Below are 17,651 nucleotides of genomic sequence, written 5' to 3'. Positions count from 1 at the left end.
GCGACAGGACACGAGGAAACGGAATGAAGCTGCACCATGGGAAGTTCAGGTTGGACATTAGGAAAATGTTCTTCACCAAGACAGTGGTCAGTCCCTGGAACAGGATCCCCAGGGAAGCAGTCATGGCACCAAGCCTGTCAGAGTTCAAGGAGCGTCTGGATGACACTCTTGGTCATATGGTTTAGTTTTAGGTAGTCCTGCAAGGAGCAGGAGGTTGGACTCGCTGATCCCTATGAGTCCTTTCCAACTCGAGATATTCTATGATTCTCTGATACTACAGTTTGATGATACTGTCAGGACGGAACTGGCATCCTCCGCGCCACCCCCAGCCACGACGGCACAGGTCCTCAGCGATGCCACCTGGCCCAGCCGAAGGAAAAAAGGTCTTCTTTTTTTTCCCCCAAACAGTTAGGTTTTCCCCAAAAGGCTTCACCTCGTGCTCCGGGGGCTGCTGGGTCCAACTGCAGGGCCATGGCCACATGCAGAGGCGTGGGGACGGCTCCGTCACACCGGTTCCCACCGCGGGGCAGCAATGCCACCCTGTGCTTGCCCAGCACCTGCAGCCACTCATGCAACCAGTCTCCAGGTCTCAGTTCATGGCACAGGGCAACCATCTGCCTCCATCTGACCCACCCCGAAGACGGGAGCCCCTTGGGCACAGCCAGGCACCCTGGGCCAGGCTGGAAACCCAGAGCTGGAGGAGAAGGGTGCCAGGAGGATGGTCCATGGACCACAGAGATGGGTCACTGTCTGCATCCTTAGGTGACATGCCCTGGGCCAAGGAGGTTTGATTTTTGCAGGGGCAAAAACCACAGATCCCAGGCTGCTGGCAATGCGTCCTTGAACATGCCGGTGTCACCGAGATGTTCACATCCAAGCAAACAGTAAAGACACACTTGGAAAAAACTTTGCTGGTTTTCAAAGCCTGGTTTTAGTGCCGGGAGCGGGTTAAAACCCCAACCCGCCGGCACGCACCAGCAGCTCTGGCCAAACCGCCTGCAAAATCACTTTACCGGCTGCAAGCAAAGCTGCCGGTTTGGGCTTCCCTGGCACAAAATGCAGGGATAGGGGCGTGGGAGAGCAAAGCATCCCCCGCCTCCAGCTTTTTGGGGTCGTTTCCAGTGGAAAAATACCGGGCTTGGAGAGAACACGCACAGGCATTTGCAGTTTTGCTTTAATTTGATTTATTTTTCCCTGCTTTGCTTGATGCTGGGGCGAAAAGTGTGTCTGCGTCCCGTGGCATCATTTCCCTGTCCTGTGCGACACAAATCCTTTTGGCTACTTGTATTTCCCCCTTTTTTTTTTGCTGAAAAGCATCCAGCAAAGGGAAAAATACTGGGCGAAAATGGTGGTTTGGGGCTTTGCTGCTTGGTCGGGAGCAGGACGGAGCCAGCATCGGGATGTGAGGTGATGTGGTGGGCAGTGCTGCGTGGCCGTCCAGGACCTGCTCACCCATGGGGACCCTTGGGTGGGGATGTCCCGTCCTCCCTGGGTCCCCTCCCAAGCCCCAGCCTCCGACTCATGGATGTGAGTAGAGCGATGCCAATCCTGTGGGAGCAGCCAGAGCCACAGGGAAGAAGGGTCAGGCCTGCTCCAGCAGCCGGCACTGGCCCCCCCCCCCTCCACAGCAGCCATGGCACTGGTGGCTCCAGGAGCACTCAAACCCCGAAGAGGCCCAGGCTGGAAGGAAGCCGGGGCCAAGCTGCAGTCTGGCAGCTGCAGCCCCATGTGCATCACACTTGTGCGCTGGCACGCCTGCGTGCAAATACTCATGCAAATGTGTGTGAGCGTGCCCACGTGTGAGCACGCGCCTGTGCAAGCCCCTCTATGCACCATGCTCGTGTGCAAACCCTCATGAGCAAGCACGCTCCTGTGCATGTCTGCAAGCACCCATGAGCAACGACAACCTCACGCAACCAGCAGCGTGCAACCTCTCGCGCGCAAATGCTTGCGTGCAACACATTTGTGCACAAGCATGCCTGTGTACAGCCTGCGCAAACGCTTGCAACGCGTTTGTGCGCAGGCATCGCTGTGCACGCGCTCCTCAGTGCAGACGCTTGCGTGCCACCCGCCTGCACCTAAAAACGCCTGCACAAACACCCACGAGCAAGCTCCCCCGTGGGCAAACACCCGCCTGCACGCGTGTGCAAGCATGTCAGCGTGCACCCACGCGCAACACGCGCGTGCATCGCTGGGGACGGCCTCCCACGTGCAAACACCCGTGTAAAACCTCCCCCGAGCATAACCGCCGGGAAACCCCACGCGTGCAAGCACACGCACACGAGCAAACTCCTCCCCCCCCCCCCCCCCCCCCCGCCGCACAGGCAGGACACGCGCCCGCGGCCACGGGCTGGGCTCCGGCAGCGGGACCGGCCCCCCCACCCCACCCCCCCGGGGCGCGGGCGGGGGGCGGGAGCGGCGGGGGGAGGAGGAGGAGGAGGAGGAGGAGGGGGAGGAGGAGGAGACTCCGCCGGCAGCGCCCCGGCCCGCGCGGGCTGCCCGTACCGCCGCCGCGCCGCCACCGGTGAGGGAGCGGGGCGGGCCGGGCCGGCGGGCGGGCGGGCGGCACGCGGCACCGGCGGCACCGGCGCGACGGGAAACTTGCGGGAAACTTTGGCGGGGGTTAGGGGGGTGGGGGGTGGCGCGCCAGGACGGGGCGGAGCAGGGCGGGCCGGGCGGTACCGAGCCGAGCCGGGCCGGGCCGGGCGGTACGGGGCCGAGCCGAGCCGGGCGGTACCGGCTGTACCGGGACGGGACGGGACGGGGCGGGGCGGGCGCGGAGGAATGCAGCGGCTCCCGCGGGCCGGGGCGCGTCACCGCCGGCGGCGGAGTGGCAGCGCCCGCGACCAATGGGGAGGCGCGGGGGGCGGGCGGTTCCGCCCCCGCCGGGAGTCCGGGACGGCCGGCGGGGGCCGCGCGCCGGAGCCGGGGGGGGGGGGGGAGTGCGCTCGGCGCGCTCCCGCGGGTCCTGCACGGGGGCCGGTGCTCCACGTGTACTCCCGTGGGTGTTGCACGGGGGCCGGTGCTCCTGTGAACACTGCAGGGACGGCGGTGCTGCCACGGGCATTGCACGGGTGCCCGTGCTCCGTCTGTGCTCCCGTGGGCATTGCACGGGTGCCGGTGCTGCAGTGGGCATTACACAGCAGCTGGGGGTCTGCGGTGCCGGATCCCACCGGGACCTGGATTTCCTCCCCGCGGCAGCAGCCCATGCAGGCAGCAGGAGAGCGCAGGCCAAGGCTTGCCTCCGAGTTTTACCAAAACTTCACCATTTCATATCAGCAAATATCATCGGAGAAATTAATTTTTTCCCCTGTGCAAAGCACATAATTGCCATCGGCCGATGCTTCCGCTGTTCCGGCACCAGCTCTCACAGCCCGGCCAGATTTGGCGGCGGGTCTGGGCTGCACCATCCCCCCGAAAACCTGCCGGGAGGCTGCGGGCTGCCCGCGGCCGGGCTCTGTACTTATCCCATTAGGGTGCACAGCAGCCTCCCATTAAGGTTTCCTGGGGCGGTTTACCCGCCTGGCTGAACCGGGATGTGAGATCCGTGCTGGGATGTAGGAGGTCAGCGCCGGCCCTTTGTTGCGGCATCACCGGAGAGCGCGTCTGGCCGCCTCGGCACGCATCCTGCCGCCGTGGCTGGTTTGGTCTTCCGGAGCTGTTCCTGCCTCGCTGGCGCCGGATCCAGGCTTTAACCCTCACTGGAGCCGCCAGGGTGCAGCCGGGTCCCCCCACCACAGCACCGGGGATGGTCTTGGAGGCCTGCAGATGATGTCATCCTGATGACCTCATGTGGATGACATCATCCAGATGACATGTAGACGTTGATGCCTCCGGTGCACTGGCAGAGGTGCCCTGAGCCAGGCTGGTGCCTGCTGCAGTGCCAAGCTGGGACATGGTGCCGGTGGCCGGGCAGTGGGCTGCGGTGCTCGCTGGGGACCCTGCTGGGGCCATCACCGGGGACCTTGCCGGAGTCCTCACCGGGGACCTGACCAGGATCCATGCCGGGGACCTCGTCGCTCAGTGTGCCGCTGCCCCCAAAACCAGGGGCCGTGGCCCCCCCCTTCCCTCCAGCCCCCTCCTGCAGCCCCCCTGGGGCCCCCCTGACCCCTCCCGTCTCCCGCAGGTCCCCGGGCGGAGACGCCGCCCCGACGGTGACGGCCATGCCCTAGGGGAGACCCGCCATGAGCCAAAGCGGGGCCTCGCGCCTGGCCGGCTCCCCGCCGCTGCCGGGGGGCTCGCTGCTGGCCCTGCTGGCCCCCGAACCCTCCCCGTCCCCCCCCAGTGGGACGCCCTCGCCTGGCCCCCCCCCCAGCACTGCTGGAAGGGGACTGGGAAGGGCGGGAGGAGCTGCGGCTGCGGGAGCTGGAGGAGGCGCGGGCACGGGCGGCCCAGATGGAGAAGACGATGCGATGGTGGTCGGACTGCACGGCCAACTGGCGGGAGAAATGGAGCAAGGTGCGGGCCGAACGCAACCGGGCCCGCGAGGAGGTGCGGCAGCTGCGGCATCGCCTGGAAGCCCTCACCAAGGAGTTGGCCGGCCTGCGCCGCGACCGCGACCGGCCGGAAGAGCGCCCGCCGCCCGCCCGCCCGCCGGCGCGGCTTCATGGCCGGCCCGGCACCGGCAGCCCACCCAACGTCGACGGGGCGGAGGGAGAGGCTGACCCCGAGCATGAGCCTGTGCGGGACGTGGGGGCCGAGGCGCCACAGAAAGCCAAGGTGGGGGGGGGGGGGGGCTGGTTGTGGCGAGCAGGGCTGGTGGGGTGCCGTGGGGGTCTCCCCAAGCCACCACTGCCTGCGGGTGCCCGTGGGGTCACTCCCTGCCCCACCAAGGTGGGCAGCATGGGGAGGCAGACCCCTCTCAGAGCAGTACAGGGGGGTCAGACGCCCTTTGGGTTAGCATGGGGGGGGGTCAGACTCCCTCAGAGCAGCACAGGGGGCTCAGGCCCCTCTCAGAGCAGTGTCATGCGGTCAGACCCCTCTCGGAGCAAGATTTTGGGCTCAGACCCCTCAGAGCAGCGGGGGGGGGGGGACGGGCCCCTCTTGAAGCAGCCTTGCGGGTCAGACATTTTGGAGCAGCGTGCGGGGGTCAGACCCCTCTCAGAGCAGTATCATGGGGTCAGACCCCTCTTGGAACAGCACTGAGGGGGGTCAGACCCCTCTCAGAGCAGTGTCATGGGGGGGGGTGCAGGACCCCCATAGCCCCATGCAGCAAGATCACCTCAGCACTGGCTCTGGTCCCTTTCTTGGGGCTTTCCCTTTGGAAGCACTAGGCAAAAGTTGGTGTGCCGGTGCAGGGGACAGTGGCTTCGGCAGTGCTGGTGGCATCTCCCAGCAATGGCTCAAATGCCAGGGTGGCCATACAGGCTTCTGGCAGAGGTCTGTGCTGAAGGGAGGAGGAGGAGGAGCAGGAGGAAGGAGGACACCAGAGCCACCCCAGGGATGCTCCCAGCTGCTCCAGCCATCCCCTCTCTGCTGCCATCGGCTCTGTCGCGATGCAGAAGTCACCACTCGGGGTACCGCACCGTGTCGGTTTGGTCTTTCTGACGGCACGGCTGCCGAGCAGCAAATGTGAGGCTAATCTGAGCATCCCCAGCGGGCTCCCCGCTTGGTCCCCGGGGACATCCACTCCCCAGAAAACCCCTGCAGCTCATTTACCACGCGCTCGTGGAGCCTGGTAGAAGACTGCCCATGTAGCGGTTGCGAGGTCAGGGTAATAAATCAGAATTATCCCAAATTTCTAGCGAGGCAGGGAGCCAGCAGCAGAGCGTGGTGGTGTATGGGAGCTCCCCTGGGACGATGGGTCCCTCTCCATCAGCCTCAGGGGGTCCTTGGGGACCGGAGGGAGGGATGCTGCTGGGTTTGGCTGGAGGGATGTTCTTGGTTATGGGGTGAAGGCTGGGTGCTCTAGGGGGTGGGGAGCCAGGGCTGCCCCCTCACCCACTGGTGACTCCCTGTCCCCTGTGCCGGGCCACCCACGGCGCCGCAGGAGCTGGAGCTGATGGAAAACATCTTGACGAGCAAGCAGGATGAGAGTTGGGAGCAGCGGGGCCCCCGGGCCTCCTTCGCCCGCCAGGAACGGAGCCGCCTGCTCTGGGAGGACGTCAGTGTCATGGAGGAGGATGCCACCAAAGTCACTGCCCTGAAGCTGAGGCTGGATGAGTGCCAAAAAGTGCTGCTCAAGGAGCGGGAGTGAGTGCTCAGGGTGTCATCCTTGCAGGGTGCCAGCTGAGCCCAGCCCGGTCCCCATGGGGATGGGACATCCCATGGAGTCCTGCCGGCTGTCACCAGCGTTGCCTCTCCCCAGGGACAAGCTGGCGCTCAGCAAGAGCATTGAGAAGCTGGAGGGTGAGCTCAGCCAGTGGAAGATCAAGTACGAGGAGCTCAACAAGAACAAGCAGGAGGTGATGAAGCAGGTGAGTGAGGTGCCTGGGGACCAGGGGTGCCCCGGGGCGGGTGGCCTGTCCCCCGGCGGGTGGCATCTCCTCATGGTTGGACATGGTGACCCACAGCCACCTCCCTGACTCCAGAGTGCTCATTAAGAGTCTTAATTAGAGCTGTTGAGCCAGTTGGTCTGTCTGCAGAGGTTGGGTGGATGGGTGCGGGCAGGGCTCAGGTGGCGCAAGGTGGGTGCACCCTGCCCACCTTGAGTGCTGTGTGTCCCCCCCAGCTCAACATCCTGAAGGAGATCCACCAGGATGAGCTGGGGCGCATCTCTGAGGACCTGGAGGATGAGCTGGGCGCTCGCTCCAGCATGGACAAGAAGCTGGCGGAGCTGCGTGTGGAGGTGAGGCCAAACCCCAGTAGAGGGGGGCGAAGGGAGTGGCGAGGGGTGTCCCCGCTGCCCCCCAGCCACCCCATGTTCCTGTCCCAGATGGAGCGGCTGCAGGCAGAGAACGCAGCCGAGTGGGGCCGGCGGGAGCGGCTGGAGACGGAGAAGCTCAACCTGGAGCGGGAGAACAAGAAGCTGCGGGCACAGATTGAGGACCTGGAGGAGGTGCTGGCTCGCAAGCGGCGCCAGACGGCCAGCGCCCTGGACACCGACCTCAAAACCATTCAGGCCGAGCTCTTCGAGAAGAACAAGGTGCCATGGGGGTGGTCCTGTGCCCCACCACCCCCTCCCTGGGTGACTCTGTCACTTCAGCAGTGGCTCAGCATTCCCCAGGACCTCCTCAAGCCCCAACTCTGCCACCACCCTTCATCTAAGGGGTGGTAGTGACCCCATCCTTGCTCCATCAGCCCCTCTATCATGGGGTGGGGTGGTGGGAGAGGTACCTGGAGTGGGAGAAGGGGGCACCCGGCAGTGGGGGTGGCTCTCACCTGCTCAGCCCCCCACCCCGTGCCCACCTCAGGAGCTGGCCGACCTGAAGCACATCCACACCAAGCTGAAGAAGCAGTACCAGGAGAAGATGGCCGAGCTGGCCCATGCCAACCGCCGCGTGGAGCAGCACGAGGGTGAGGTGAAGAAGCTGCGCCTGAGGGTGGAGGAGCTGAAGAAGGAGCTGGCCCAAGCCGAGGACGAGGTAAGGCAGCTCGCGCCGGTGGTGGGGACAGGGGTGGGCAGCTCTACTCCCTCCGCAGCTGCCAACAGCCCCGTCCCATCCCGTTCTGCAGCTGGACGAGGCCCACAACCAGACACGGAAGCTGCAGCGGTCACTGGATGAGCAGACGGAGCAGAGCGAGAGCTTCCAGGTGCAGCTGGAGCATCTGCAGTCCCGGTGAGCGGGGGACTGGGGGGGGGACCACGGTGGGGACCATCAAGGGCCCATGGGTGGGATGACGTTCTCCTCGCCACCATCCCTCAAATGGCTTCTCCCTGGTTGAACCCTGGGCTGTGTGGCCAAAGTGCCTTCAACAACCTTGGAGGGTGTTCAGCCATCCTTGGAGCAGCCTTCACCCCACTGCAAACTGGATGGCATTTACCTCCCAGTTAAACCAGCATAAGGCTGCCCACCGACCAGTACAGCCTAGTTTCACACCGCTTGGGGTTTCACCTGCTGGTGCCCAGGGCCAGGGCAGGCTTCAAGCATCCCACACTGGTTTGGGGAGGCGGGAGGTGGGTTTTATTGCCCTTAAAAACTTTCCCTGCCTTGCTTCGCCTCTCCAGCCTTAAAGAGCTGAAATGGCTGTGAGGGATCAATGCCGCATCTCTGGGAGGCGCTGAGCGGGTTGTGTTTATAATATTCCTTTATTTTATTGGGACATCTTCATTAAATCATGGAGCAATAATGGAGGCTTCATCTTCACCCCCCCTCCAGCCTCCCCGTGCGCTCGTCCTTAAATAATTCATGCCTTCCAGTAAAACACAGCAAACTGGTCGGATCTGACCAGGTCCTGGGCCTTTTGATTTCAAATTTGCTTCATAAATTTTTGTTGATGAATTTTCATGCAAGGGCATGTGAGGAGCTAAAACCACCGCAGGTTCCCGGGAATGGGGACTCTTGGGTTGTTTTGGGGGGATTCCTGTTTTAGGGGGATGACTCTTCCCTGCTCTGCACTGTCGGCTGAGTCCGAGATGCCTGGCGGGGAGGTGTCCAGCGCTGGAGGGTTTTAGCTGGTGCCCCACTTGTGCCAAGCATCATCCAGGGCTCCCTGACCCCACACTGGAGGATTGGCCCCAGGCTGGGAGGCTGATCCTGCACCCAGAGCTTAGTGGGAGCCGCAGCAATGGGGTCCCACTGGGGTGCGGTCATGCTGTAGGGGTGCAGGGGGATGGGCTCGGCTTCGGCATCCCCCCAGGGCTGCACCCCGCCGCCCCCCACCCCGGCAGCTCTCCCTCGGCAGGCTGCGGCGGCAGCAGAGCACCCCGCTTTTCGGCAAGATGCGCAGCGCCCGCTTCGGCCCCGATGACGCCGGGGACGGCACCAGTGACCCCGACGAGGATGAGGACCTGCAGATCCAGGTGCCCTAGAGCCCAGGGCCAGGTGTCACTGCCACAGGGATGTCCCATGGTGGTCCTCTGCCCACAAGTGCCTGTTGTCGTGGGGCCTGGCCATGCGGTGACCCTCCTATAGATGGGGAAACTGAGGCATGGAGCGGCGGGGAGGAATTTGCCCAGGGATGCTCCAAGCCCGCTGCCTCTCAGACAGTATCTGATGCCCCTTGGCCACCGGCATCTCCTGGGACACAGATGTGGCCACCAAAGCCGGCATCGCTGAGCAGCCCAGGAGGAAGAAGTGCAGGGCAGAGAGGGGCATCAAGCCCTGCAGCCGGCCACGCTCTCCTGCCCACTTTTTTATATATATATTATATATATGTATGTATTTGTATATGATTTTTTTTATCATAAATACAGAGCCCAGAGGGGCCCAGGCTCTGGTGGTGGCTTGGGCTGTTGGTCTTTTCCCATGCGGGAGCAAGGATGGAGGAGACGGGAGGGGACAGCATGGGGCAGAAATGGCGTTTCTCCGTCAGTGGGGCTGGATGCGTGGCTGCTGGTGTCACCCCGCTGCCGTTGCTGCCCCCATGCTTGGGGACAAGCCCAGCTCATGTGTAAAGCCCATCCCTGTGCCTGCGAAGCGAGAAGCGGGGGTTACGGGGCGGCTGATAATGCTCATGGCCATAGAGGTGCCCACATCTGCAGGGCTGTGGTGGGCAGGCAGAGGTGGTCGCTCTCCCACGGGTGCAGGGGTGCTCACCCATGGGTGCTGACTGCCCCAGCCCAGGCCCCTGCAGCCTAGCCCCCCCAGAGCAGGGCCTCACGGGGCTTTGGAGGAGCTCAGACACAACCTTATTAAAAATTAATATTTCAGTGAGCTCATCCCCTCGGTCTGCTTTTTAATTGATTGGCTGAAAGCATGGCTCTTTGCTGCTCACAGGTTTTTTTTTAATGTCTTTTTATTTCCAGCTATTATTCATTTTTTTATGGCCCAACAAATGAGGCTGCGGGGGTGGAGGTGCCTGCAGGCGGTTTTGGTGGGGGCCCTGAAAAGCAGAGATTTGGGGGGCAGAGAAGGGAGGGACAGGGATGAGGAGACGTCTGCCTGCACCTAGGGACAGTGGCTCGGTGAGAAGCTGCCGCCGCCCGTCAGTCACCACGGGGCGTTCACTCTGAAGCCTAATGATGTGCATGCAGGAAACCAGCATGGTGGCCAGCTGTGGCTCTGGCGGGGCTGGGCCGAGCAAGGCCGGGCCCGGAGGGACGGCGGAGGCAGCCCGGGGTGAAAGGGGTGGGGTGGGGCGGGGGCGGAGCCTGGAGGGGCGTGGTCTGGGCGGGACCGGAGCGGGCGGGGCCGCGCGGCTCCAGGGCTCGCAGCGACGCGGAGCCGGACGCCGGAGCCGCCGCTGCAGCGGGAGGGTCCGGGTAAGGCCGGGGGAGGGACGGGACGGGACTACGGGGCAGGGGACCGGCTGCGGGGGGAGGTGACGCGGGACGGGCTTGGCCGTGGTGACAAGCGTCGGGGGGGCCCGGCCGGGGGGTGACAGCGCGGGGAGGGAGGATGCCGGTGAGAGCGGCGGAGACCTGGGGGTGATGGAGGGGTGAGGAGTGCGGGGGCTTGGGGGTGACCGACGTGACAGATCAGGGGGTGGGTTGGGTCGGGGGGGGGGCAGGAGGTCCCCCCCCCAGCATCTCTGAATTCCCTTCGGGTGCTGATGTGCGTGGGGTGCGGGTGATGGAGGGGGATGTTCCCCTCGGAGGCGAGCGCGGGCTCCAGTCCCTCTGGGGACAGCGGAGGGTCCCTAGGGTGCTGTCCCAGCCCCCATCATCCCCACTCCCTGGTCCCGATGGGCCACGGGCCACCCCAGAGCAGCACCTGGGGTCCCAGGCAGCGGGGTCAGCCTGGCTCCTGAGGGGGGGGACGGGGGACACAAGCCATCCGCGTGGTACCCAGACAGGCTGTGGCAGTGGTTGTGGTGGCTGGGGGGGGACACTGGGGCATAGTCGCTGCGGGATGGCCCCTGTGGTCTGTCCCTGATGGGATGGATGGGGCTGGATCCCCCTGGGTGCTGGGGCTTTGGGGACCAGGGCGTCACCAGAATGGAGCAGTCTGGCTCCCGAGCATCCCTGGGGATGTCCCCATCCCGTTTCCTAGGTTACTGCCTTCTCTAGAGGATTTTTCCAGCTGGGAGAGGAACCTGGTGGGAACTGGGTGGCGGGACCAGGCGGGGACCAGGCTGAATGAGGCCGAGCTCACGGCAGGGCTGGAGGGAAGGCTGGGTTGCGCCGGGGGGGATGAGGTTGGGAGCCGGGGTCCCTTTGGCACCCGGTGCTGGGGCCAAAGCACCCCATGGCAGAGCTGGCCTGGCTGGGCAAGAGGTCGTTAACACTGAACCCTACTGATGCCCAGCAGCTGGGGCCATGCTGCTGCCCGAGTGAGCAGTCTGGGAGGAAGGAGGGACAGTACAAGAAGCAATGGAGACCTGTGGGCGAGGTCCAGCGTGGGTGTCCCCTGGGAGACATGTTGGGGCAGGTGGCGGGGGGACCACTTGTGCGTGCTGGCCTGGCACTGCCGCGCTGGCAGGGGTTAACACCGGATTGTTCCACTCGGATGGTTCAGGCAGCGAAGGGAGGAGGAAGAGGAGGAGGAGGAGGATGTCACCCGTCGATCTGTCATTTCTCTTTTCCAGCCAGGATGGGGGACACCGCTAGCACCAAGCTGGGCCAGCGGTGAGGCGGGGGGGGTACGGAGGAAGAGGATGGAGAGGGGGGGGCGAAGGTGAAGGCAGGCAGCCCCCCCCCTCCCAAAATATCCCCCCACCCCATCGGGCCATCACCATGGCGACGAATTTTAACGACATCATTAAGCAAGGCTACGTGAGGATGAAGAGCAAGAAGCTGGGGGTGAGTGGGGGTCTTGGGGAATGGGGGGGGGGGGGGGCACCCGTGGATTTGGGGTGCTGGTTGCCGCGAGAGGTGACGTGGCGGGGTCCCCTGGCCACCTTGCCTCTTGTGGCAACCTGCACCCCTGTTTTTGGATTGAATAAGCAGCATTTTGGGGGCTGGGGGGTGGTGGTGGTGCAGGGGCAGACCACTTGTTGGTACCCAAATCATCCAGCAGCCCCAGGGGCTCAGATCCTGCACCGGGTGGCACCCCCTCATCGAACACAGGTCACCGTGGGGATTTGGGGGGGTGTCTCTGAGCCCTCCCCACCACCCCCCCATGCCTCAGTTTCCCTCCACACCCAATTTTGGCACCGGGGTTGCCCCACACTGGTGGGGGGTCTGCTGGGTGCAAATTAGGGGGATGCTGGAGTGCAGCACCCATAGGTGGGGGGTCAGGGGTTTTGGTCACCCGCCTCCATCGCTCAGAGCCAGCAGCAACGAGCATGCTGGGTAATTTCACGCTAATTAGGGAGAACAAAGAGGGAGCGGGCTTGAGGGGGGGGACATGCTTGGGGACGATGGCCCCGCCACCCCCGGAGGCAGGGGCTGCAGGAGAGGGGACAGGGAGGCATTGGGATGGGGGTCCCTTTGGGACCCTTACCCGTGTTCGTTAATTAAGCTCATTAATTAGCATTGGCGGGGGTGGGGGGGATGATGGCAGCCCTGGGATATCCCCAGCCCCAGTGTCCCCTCCTGTCCCCAGGCCAGCAGGGTAGGCAGGACAGGGCAGGGGTCCTGGGGAAGGGGATGGGGACATGGGGACAGGGACCCCCACCTGCACCGCAGCAGCTGCCGGCACTCTCTGTCCGGCAGATCTACCGGCGGTGCTGGCTGGTCTTCCGGAAATCCTCCAGCAAAGGGCCCCAGCGCCTGGAGAAGTACCCGGATGAGAAGTCGGCGTGCCTGCGTGGGTGCCCCAAGGTGAGAGGGTGCAGTGGACGGGTGCTGGGTGCTGCCTGCTGCTTGGGGCCACATGCCAGAGTGGGTCCCTCCTCACCTAAACTTGCTGGGCTGAAGCTGGGTGGCTGTCGCTCCATGTACTTCGGTGGGATGCGGCAGTGTCTGGGTGTTGCAGGGTCTGGGTGCTGCAGGGGCCACGTTTGGGTGCAGCAGCCAGGGTCTCGGTGCAGCAGCTGGGGTCTGGGCGCCACCGAGCTCTGGGTGCAGCAGCCAGGATCTGAATGCCACGGCGGCCAGGTCTGGGTGCCGCGAGGGCCGGGGTCTGGGTGCAGCAGCAGCTGGGTTCTGGGTGCATCGAGTCTGGGTTTGGGTGCAGCCCTCAGTAACCCCCCCTTCCCCGTCACCTCCCCAGGTGACTGACATCAGCAATGTCAAGTGCATCACCCGGCTGCCCAAGGAGACCAAGAGACAGGCTGTGGCCATCGTTTTCACCGATGACTCCGCCCGGACCTTCACCTGCGATTCGGGTATGGGGCAGCGCCCAGGGGAGCCGGGCTGGGGTGCCGGGGGGGGCACCCCAGTTTGGCCGGGGTCGCCCAGGGGCTGCGGTGGTGCCTTGCAGAGCTGGAGGCGGAGGAGTGGTACAAGACGCTGTCGGTGGAGTGCCTGGGCGCCCGCCTGAACGACATCAGCCTGGGGGAGCCTGACCTGCTGGCGCCCGGCGTGCAGTGCGAGCAGACGGGTGAGCGCGCAGCGGCGGGGCGTTTGCTCGGGGCTCGGCCTCGCTACGCGCCCCCCCCCGAATTATTTTATTTTATTTTATTTTTTTTCCCTCTCCAGACCGGTTCAACGTGTTCCTCCTCCCTTGCCCCAACCTGGACGTTTACGGCGAGTGCAAGCTGCAGATCACCCACGAAAACATCTACCTCTGGGACACGCACAACCCCCGGGTGAAGCTGGTCTCCTGGCCCCTCTGCTCCCTGCGCCGCTACGGGCGTGACGCCACTCGCTTCACCTTCGAGGCCGGACGGTGAGATGTCACCCTCGCTGGGACAGGGACCATCGATGGGTGCCTTCATCCTGCTGGGCGCAGCAGGAGGCAGCACTGCTGCCATCGCCCCGGGGCAGGCCTGAAGCTGGGGTGATGGCCACAGCCTGCATAGGGTGCCCCACGGCTGGGGAGGTTTGAGGCCGGTGCTGGTCCCAGCTCAGCACCATGGAGGGGACACGGGGACAGCACTTAAAGCGTGGGAAGCTGGGCCAGCTGCCACCCTGGGGGGGGGTATTTTTTATCGTCCCTCGGCTTGGGGACCCCAGTGACACCCCGTGCCCCGTTCCCACAGGATGTGTGACGCGGGGGAAGGTCTCTACACCTTCCAGACCCAGGAGGGCGAGCAGATCTACCAGCGCGTGCACAGTGCCACGTTGGCCATTGCCGAGCAGCACAAGAAGGTCCTGCTGGAGATGGAGAAGAACGTCAGGGTGAGCTCCAGCCCACCCTGGGGACACGGCTTGGGCGGGGGGGTTGGGGCACCCTGTGTCACCCTCACCCCCCCCCCCCCCCATCCACCGCAGCTGCTGAACAAGGGCACCGAGCACTTCTCCTACCCCTGCACCCCCACCACCATGCTGCCCCGCAGCGCCTACTGGCACCACATTACTGGCTCCCAGAACATGGCCGAGTCCTCCAGCTACGCCGGTGAGTGTCCCTGTCCCCCACTGAGGAGCCGCTGCTCCTCCAGCCCCCAGAGCGTGTGTGTCCCCCCCCCCACGAGCCCACCCTCTGCTTCATCCCCAGGGGAGGCGTACACGGGCCCACAGGCCAGCTCGGACACCGACCTCCTCAACAGGTTCATCTTGCTGAAGCCAAAGTCCTCCAAAAGCGACAAGCCTGAAAGCAGGGAGCCCACATCATCCCCGTGAGCCGGCGCGGGGGGGGTGGAACGGGACCACGGCGGGGGTCCCCTTTTTCTTCCCCAAGAGGTGGCAAGGATGCAGGCAGCCACCCCTCCAAGTCCCTGGGAAGACCGAGCTGGGACATCCTCCGTGCCAAGACCTGGGGGAACAGGCGCTGGCTCACACCCTGGCCTGACGTTAGTGGAGATGACGGCTGGCTCAGCCTCGACTGACGAAATATATATTGAATATCCGCATTATAAGCGATTTTTCCTTCTCACATGAATGCAAACTTTGTGGCCGCCGAAGAGCCCTCAGGCAGAGATGCTCAGAGGTTTTTTGACTCTTGGGGATCCAGCTGGGAGGTGAAGAGGCAGGGGGGTATCAAGAAATGTGGTGTGGTTTTTGTGAGAGGGGAAGGCTGGAGCATCACCCTGCCGCGGGGACAGAGCAGCGCTGGAAGATGTGGCTGTGCCAGGCTGATGGTGCGGTGTCCCAGCATCTCACACCCCACCCCGTGAAAAGTAGGATGCTCCTGGGGATGATGCCCCACCACCCCTGAGCTGATTTTTTGCACTTCTTGAAGCTATTTAAACACTCGCTGTAGAATTGAGATGTCTCAGGAGAAACTGGTTTTCCTTCTGGGGGATCGGCTGGGGTGAGCGGCCTGGCAAAGCCGAGCCCCTGCCGGCTTTCTGGGACTGCCCCCACCCCAGCACCCCTCACTCCTCCACCCACAGCCGCTCCCCCTGGCCATGCCCCTGGTTTATCTGCTGGTGGGCAACCCAGGGACTGGTTTTGGCCAGTAGCATCTGTCCCTTGAGGGGGCAGCTTTGCGGATCTAAAAAGTCCCTGGGCAGAGAAGCCCATGCTGTTAGGGGGAGAGCCGCGTTTCTCCATGCATTCCCATCGTCCTCGCTCCCTCCTTGCCTGCCAGTTCGGCTGGGTGGAAGCCCTTGCCTCGGGGGGGAGCTGGGTTTCATGTGCTGAACTCGAAAGCAATTGATTTTTTCTAGTTCTCCTATTTATTGACCTCCTTTAGAAGGGCTATCTTTTTATTGCCGTGCAAACCTTGGTGTTTCTTTGGAGTCTTCTTTCGGTCTGGGTTGGGTGGTCAGTGGTTTTATTTCCGCCCTTAAAGCTCCAGGTCCGTGCTTTGAGGACAGGGAGTGTTGTGATGTGGGAACCTGTGGTCTGTAAATACTGTGTCTTGGGTTGGTGTAGCTTGTGGCTGAGGCTGTGGGGGGGATGGCGGGACAGAAGACAGCTGCTCCCTGCAGCACGGCCAGGCGCCGAGGGGCTCGTCGGTACCCCAGCACCGGCCGGTAGCGCATCCTCCCCCAGGTGAGAGGTGTAACCCGCTGTCTTTTCCCAGCTACACACCGCATCTGGAAAAGATTTCACATTTATTACCAAAAATGTTTGGGTTTTCTTTTTTTTAAGGAGTTGCTCAATGAATAAACAATCCTTATCCACCCTTCCTGTTTGTCCGTTCCATCCAAATGCGCTCGGGAAGTGCGAGTGGGAGTAGTGCCTGCCAGAGAGAAAAATGCTGATGCAGGGAGATTTCCTGACGCTCCCAGCAGCGTGCTTGGCTCAAAGCTTTGTTCTGCCTCCAGCCATGGCCAGGACATTTCAAGTGAAGCCCTAAAACCACTGGGGAGGGTAGAAGGGTGGAGTGAGTTGCCACCCTCCATCAACCAACCCCAAGTGAAACAGGATGCCAGCACCCCACTGTCACCCCTCAGCTCCAGCCACCCACGGCTCCGGGGACATGCCAGGGCAGCGGTGGCTCCAAGTCCCTGGGCGAAGGAGTTTCAAGCCGCTCCATCTCCCAGCTCTTCCAGAATTGTGCCAGTTCAGTTACCCGCGCCGTGACTGTCCAGCAGAGCACTGGCCTCAAGGCGAGACAGCCACGCCAGCCGGGGCAGCGCTCCCTCCAGGGACGGGAGGGAAGTCTTGGGGAGCCGTGCTGCAACTGGCTGTGCCAGGGCAAGGACACTGAAGCAGCAGCCCGGCTGCAGCAGCTCTTCCCTGGAGGGGAGGGCAGCGCTGACTTGGGCTGCTCTCTCCTACTCAGCATGAGCACCCATCCCAGCACCACAAACCGTTCCCATGCCCCACGTCCATGCTGGGACAAGCGCAGTGGCACACGCACCTTCCCCTCCCTCCCAGCCCCCACGGTGAGGACCAGGCAGATCTCTCCAGGAAAGCGTCACCGAGAAGCTCATCCCAAGTCCTGCTGGGCGCTGACAGAGGGGAGGAGAATTTGGAATAATGTGAAAAGATTATTCTTTTATTCATTACTAGTCAGATGATTGTTTCAGCACAGTTAGATTGTTTTCCATTGATCTTGGAAACATAAAATACTCTGGAAGGTTCTGACATTATGCCTGTATGATTTTTGCAAGAAGGGATCGCACAGGGGGTTTTTTCAGCAATGAACAAAACAGTGTTTGGAGTTCATTGAAGAATCTTAATTTTATATTATTCAGACGCACACCAGTGACAACGAAAAGCACGCACCTATTTTAAACATCATTTTTAGAAGAAAAAAAAATTTTTTGTGGGTGCTGGTCTCTTCTGTCAGGTGGCTGGAGATAGGACAAGAGGAAATGGCCTCAAGTTGAGGCAAGGGAGATTTAGGTTAGATATTAGGAAAAATTTTTTTACTGAGAGTGTTGTCAAACATTGGAATAGGCTGCCCGGGGAAGTGGTTGAGTCACCGTCCCTGGAGGTATTCAAAAAGCGAGTGGACAGGGTACTTCAGGACATGGTTTAGTGGCCATGGTTGATGGTTGGACTCGATGATCCTGAAGGCCTTTTCCAACCTAAATGATTCTATGATAAGGGGTGACCCAGGCAATCACTGGAGCCCTTCAGCCACTGCCACAGTGGTCACGGTTTGGGACCTGCACCAAGCTCCAGCCCAGCACACAACCCACCTTGGGGCTGCAGGCACATTGGAAGTTGTCAGCCAGAGGTTATTAATGATGGACTCCCTGCCATCCCAGCACCTAACATAAAGATT

At 62.7% G+C, this 17,651-nt stretch overlaps 2 protein-coding genes across 2 annotated transcripts; both read left to right on the top strand.

Annotated features, from left to right (window-relative positions):
- The first annotated feature begins 2,471 nt into the window (after positions 1-2,471).
- Positions 2,472-9,747, top strand: CCDC102A (coiled-coil domain containing 102A). The gene is given in 10 exon segments (XM_030026267.2): positions 2,472-2,524; positions 4,127-4,315; positions 4,317-4,719; positions 5,990-6,192; positions 6,308-6,416; positions 6,671-6,787; positions 6,875-7,084; positions 7,353-7,523; positions 7,615-7,718; positions 8,785-9,747. Coding segments are annotated over 9 exon segments (1,575 nt in total). The 5' UTR covers positions 2,472-2,524; positions 4,127-4,184; the 3' UTR covers positions 8,912-9,747.
- A 445-nt stretch (positions 9,748-10,192) lies between these two features.
- Positions 10,193-16,100, top strand: DOK4 (docking protein 4). The gene is made up of 9 exons (XM_030026268.1): positions 10,193-10,303; positions 11,569-11,782; positions 12,638-12,745; positions 13,137-13,251; positions 13,347-13,466; positions 13,565-13,754; positions 14,068-14,206; positions 14,300-14,423; positions 14,523-16,100. Exons 2-9 carry the CDS (start codon positions 11,717-11,719, stop codon positions 14,645-14,647), a joined length of 987 nt encoding a protein of 328 aa, XP_029882128.1. The 5' UTR covers positions 10,193-10,303; positions 11,569-11,716; the 3' UTR covers positions 14,648-16,100.
- The last annotated feature ends 1,551 nt before the right edge of the window (positions 16,101-17,651 follow it).

This window comes from Aquila chrysaetos, chromosome 9 (assembly GCF_900496995.4).
Source record: "Aquila chrysaetos chrysaetos chromosome 9, bAquChr1.4, whole genome shotgun sequence".
NCBI lineage: Eukaryota > Metazoa > Chordata > Aves > Accipitriformes > Accipitridae > Aquila > Aquila chrysaetos.
The sequence above is the reverse complement of the archived record's forward strand: the minus strand, read 5'-3'. Positions and strand labels throughout refer to the sequence as shown.

Coding starts and splice junctions, on each gene's coding strand:
- DOK4 (XM_030026268.1), top strand. CDS start 11,717: ATGGCGACGAATTTTAACGACATCATTAAGCAAGGCTACGTGAGGATG. Junction 12,746..13,136: donor GCCTGCGTGGGTGCCCCAAG/GTGAGAGGGTGC, acceptor TCACCTCCCCAG/GTGACTGACATCAGCAATGT. Junction 14,207..14,299: donor AGATGGAGAAGAACGTCAGG/GTGAGCTCCAGC, acceptor CATCCACCGCAG/CTGCTGAACAAGGGCACCGA.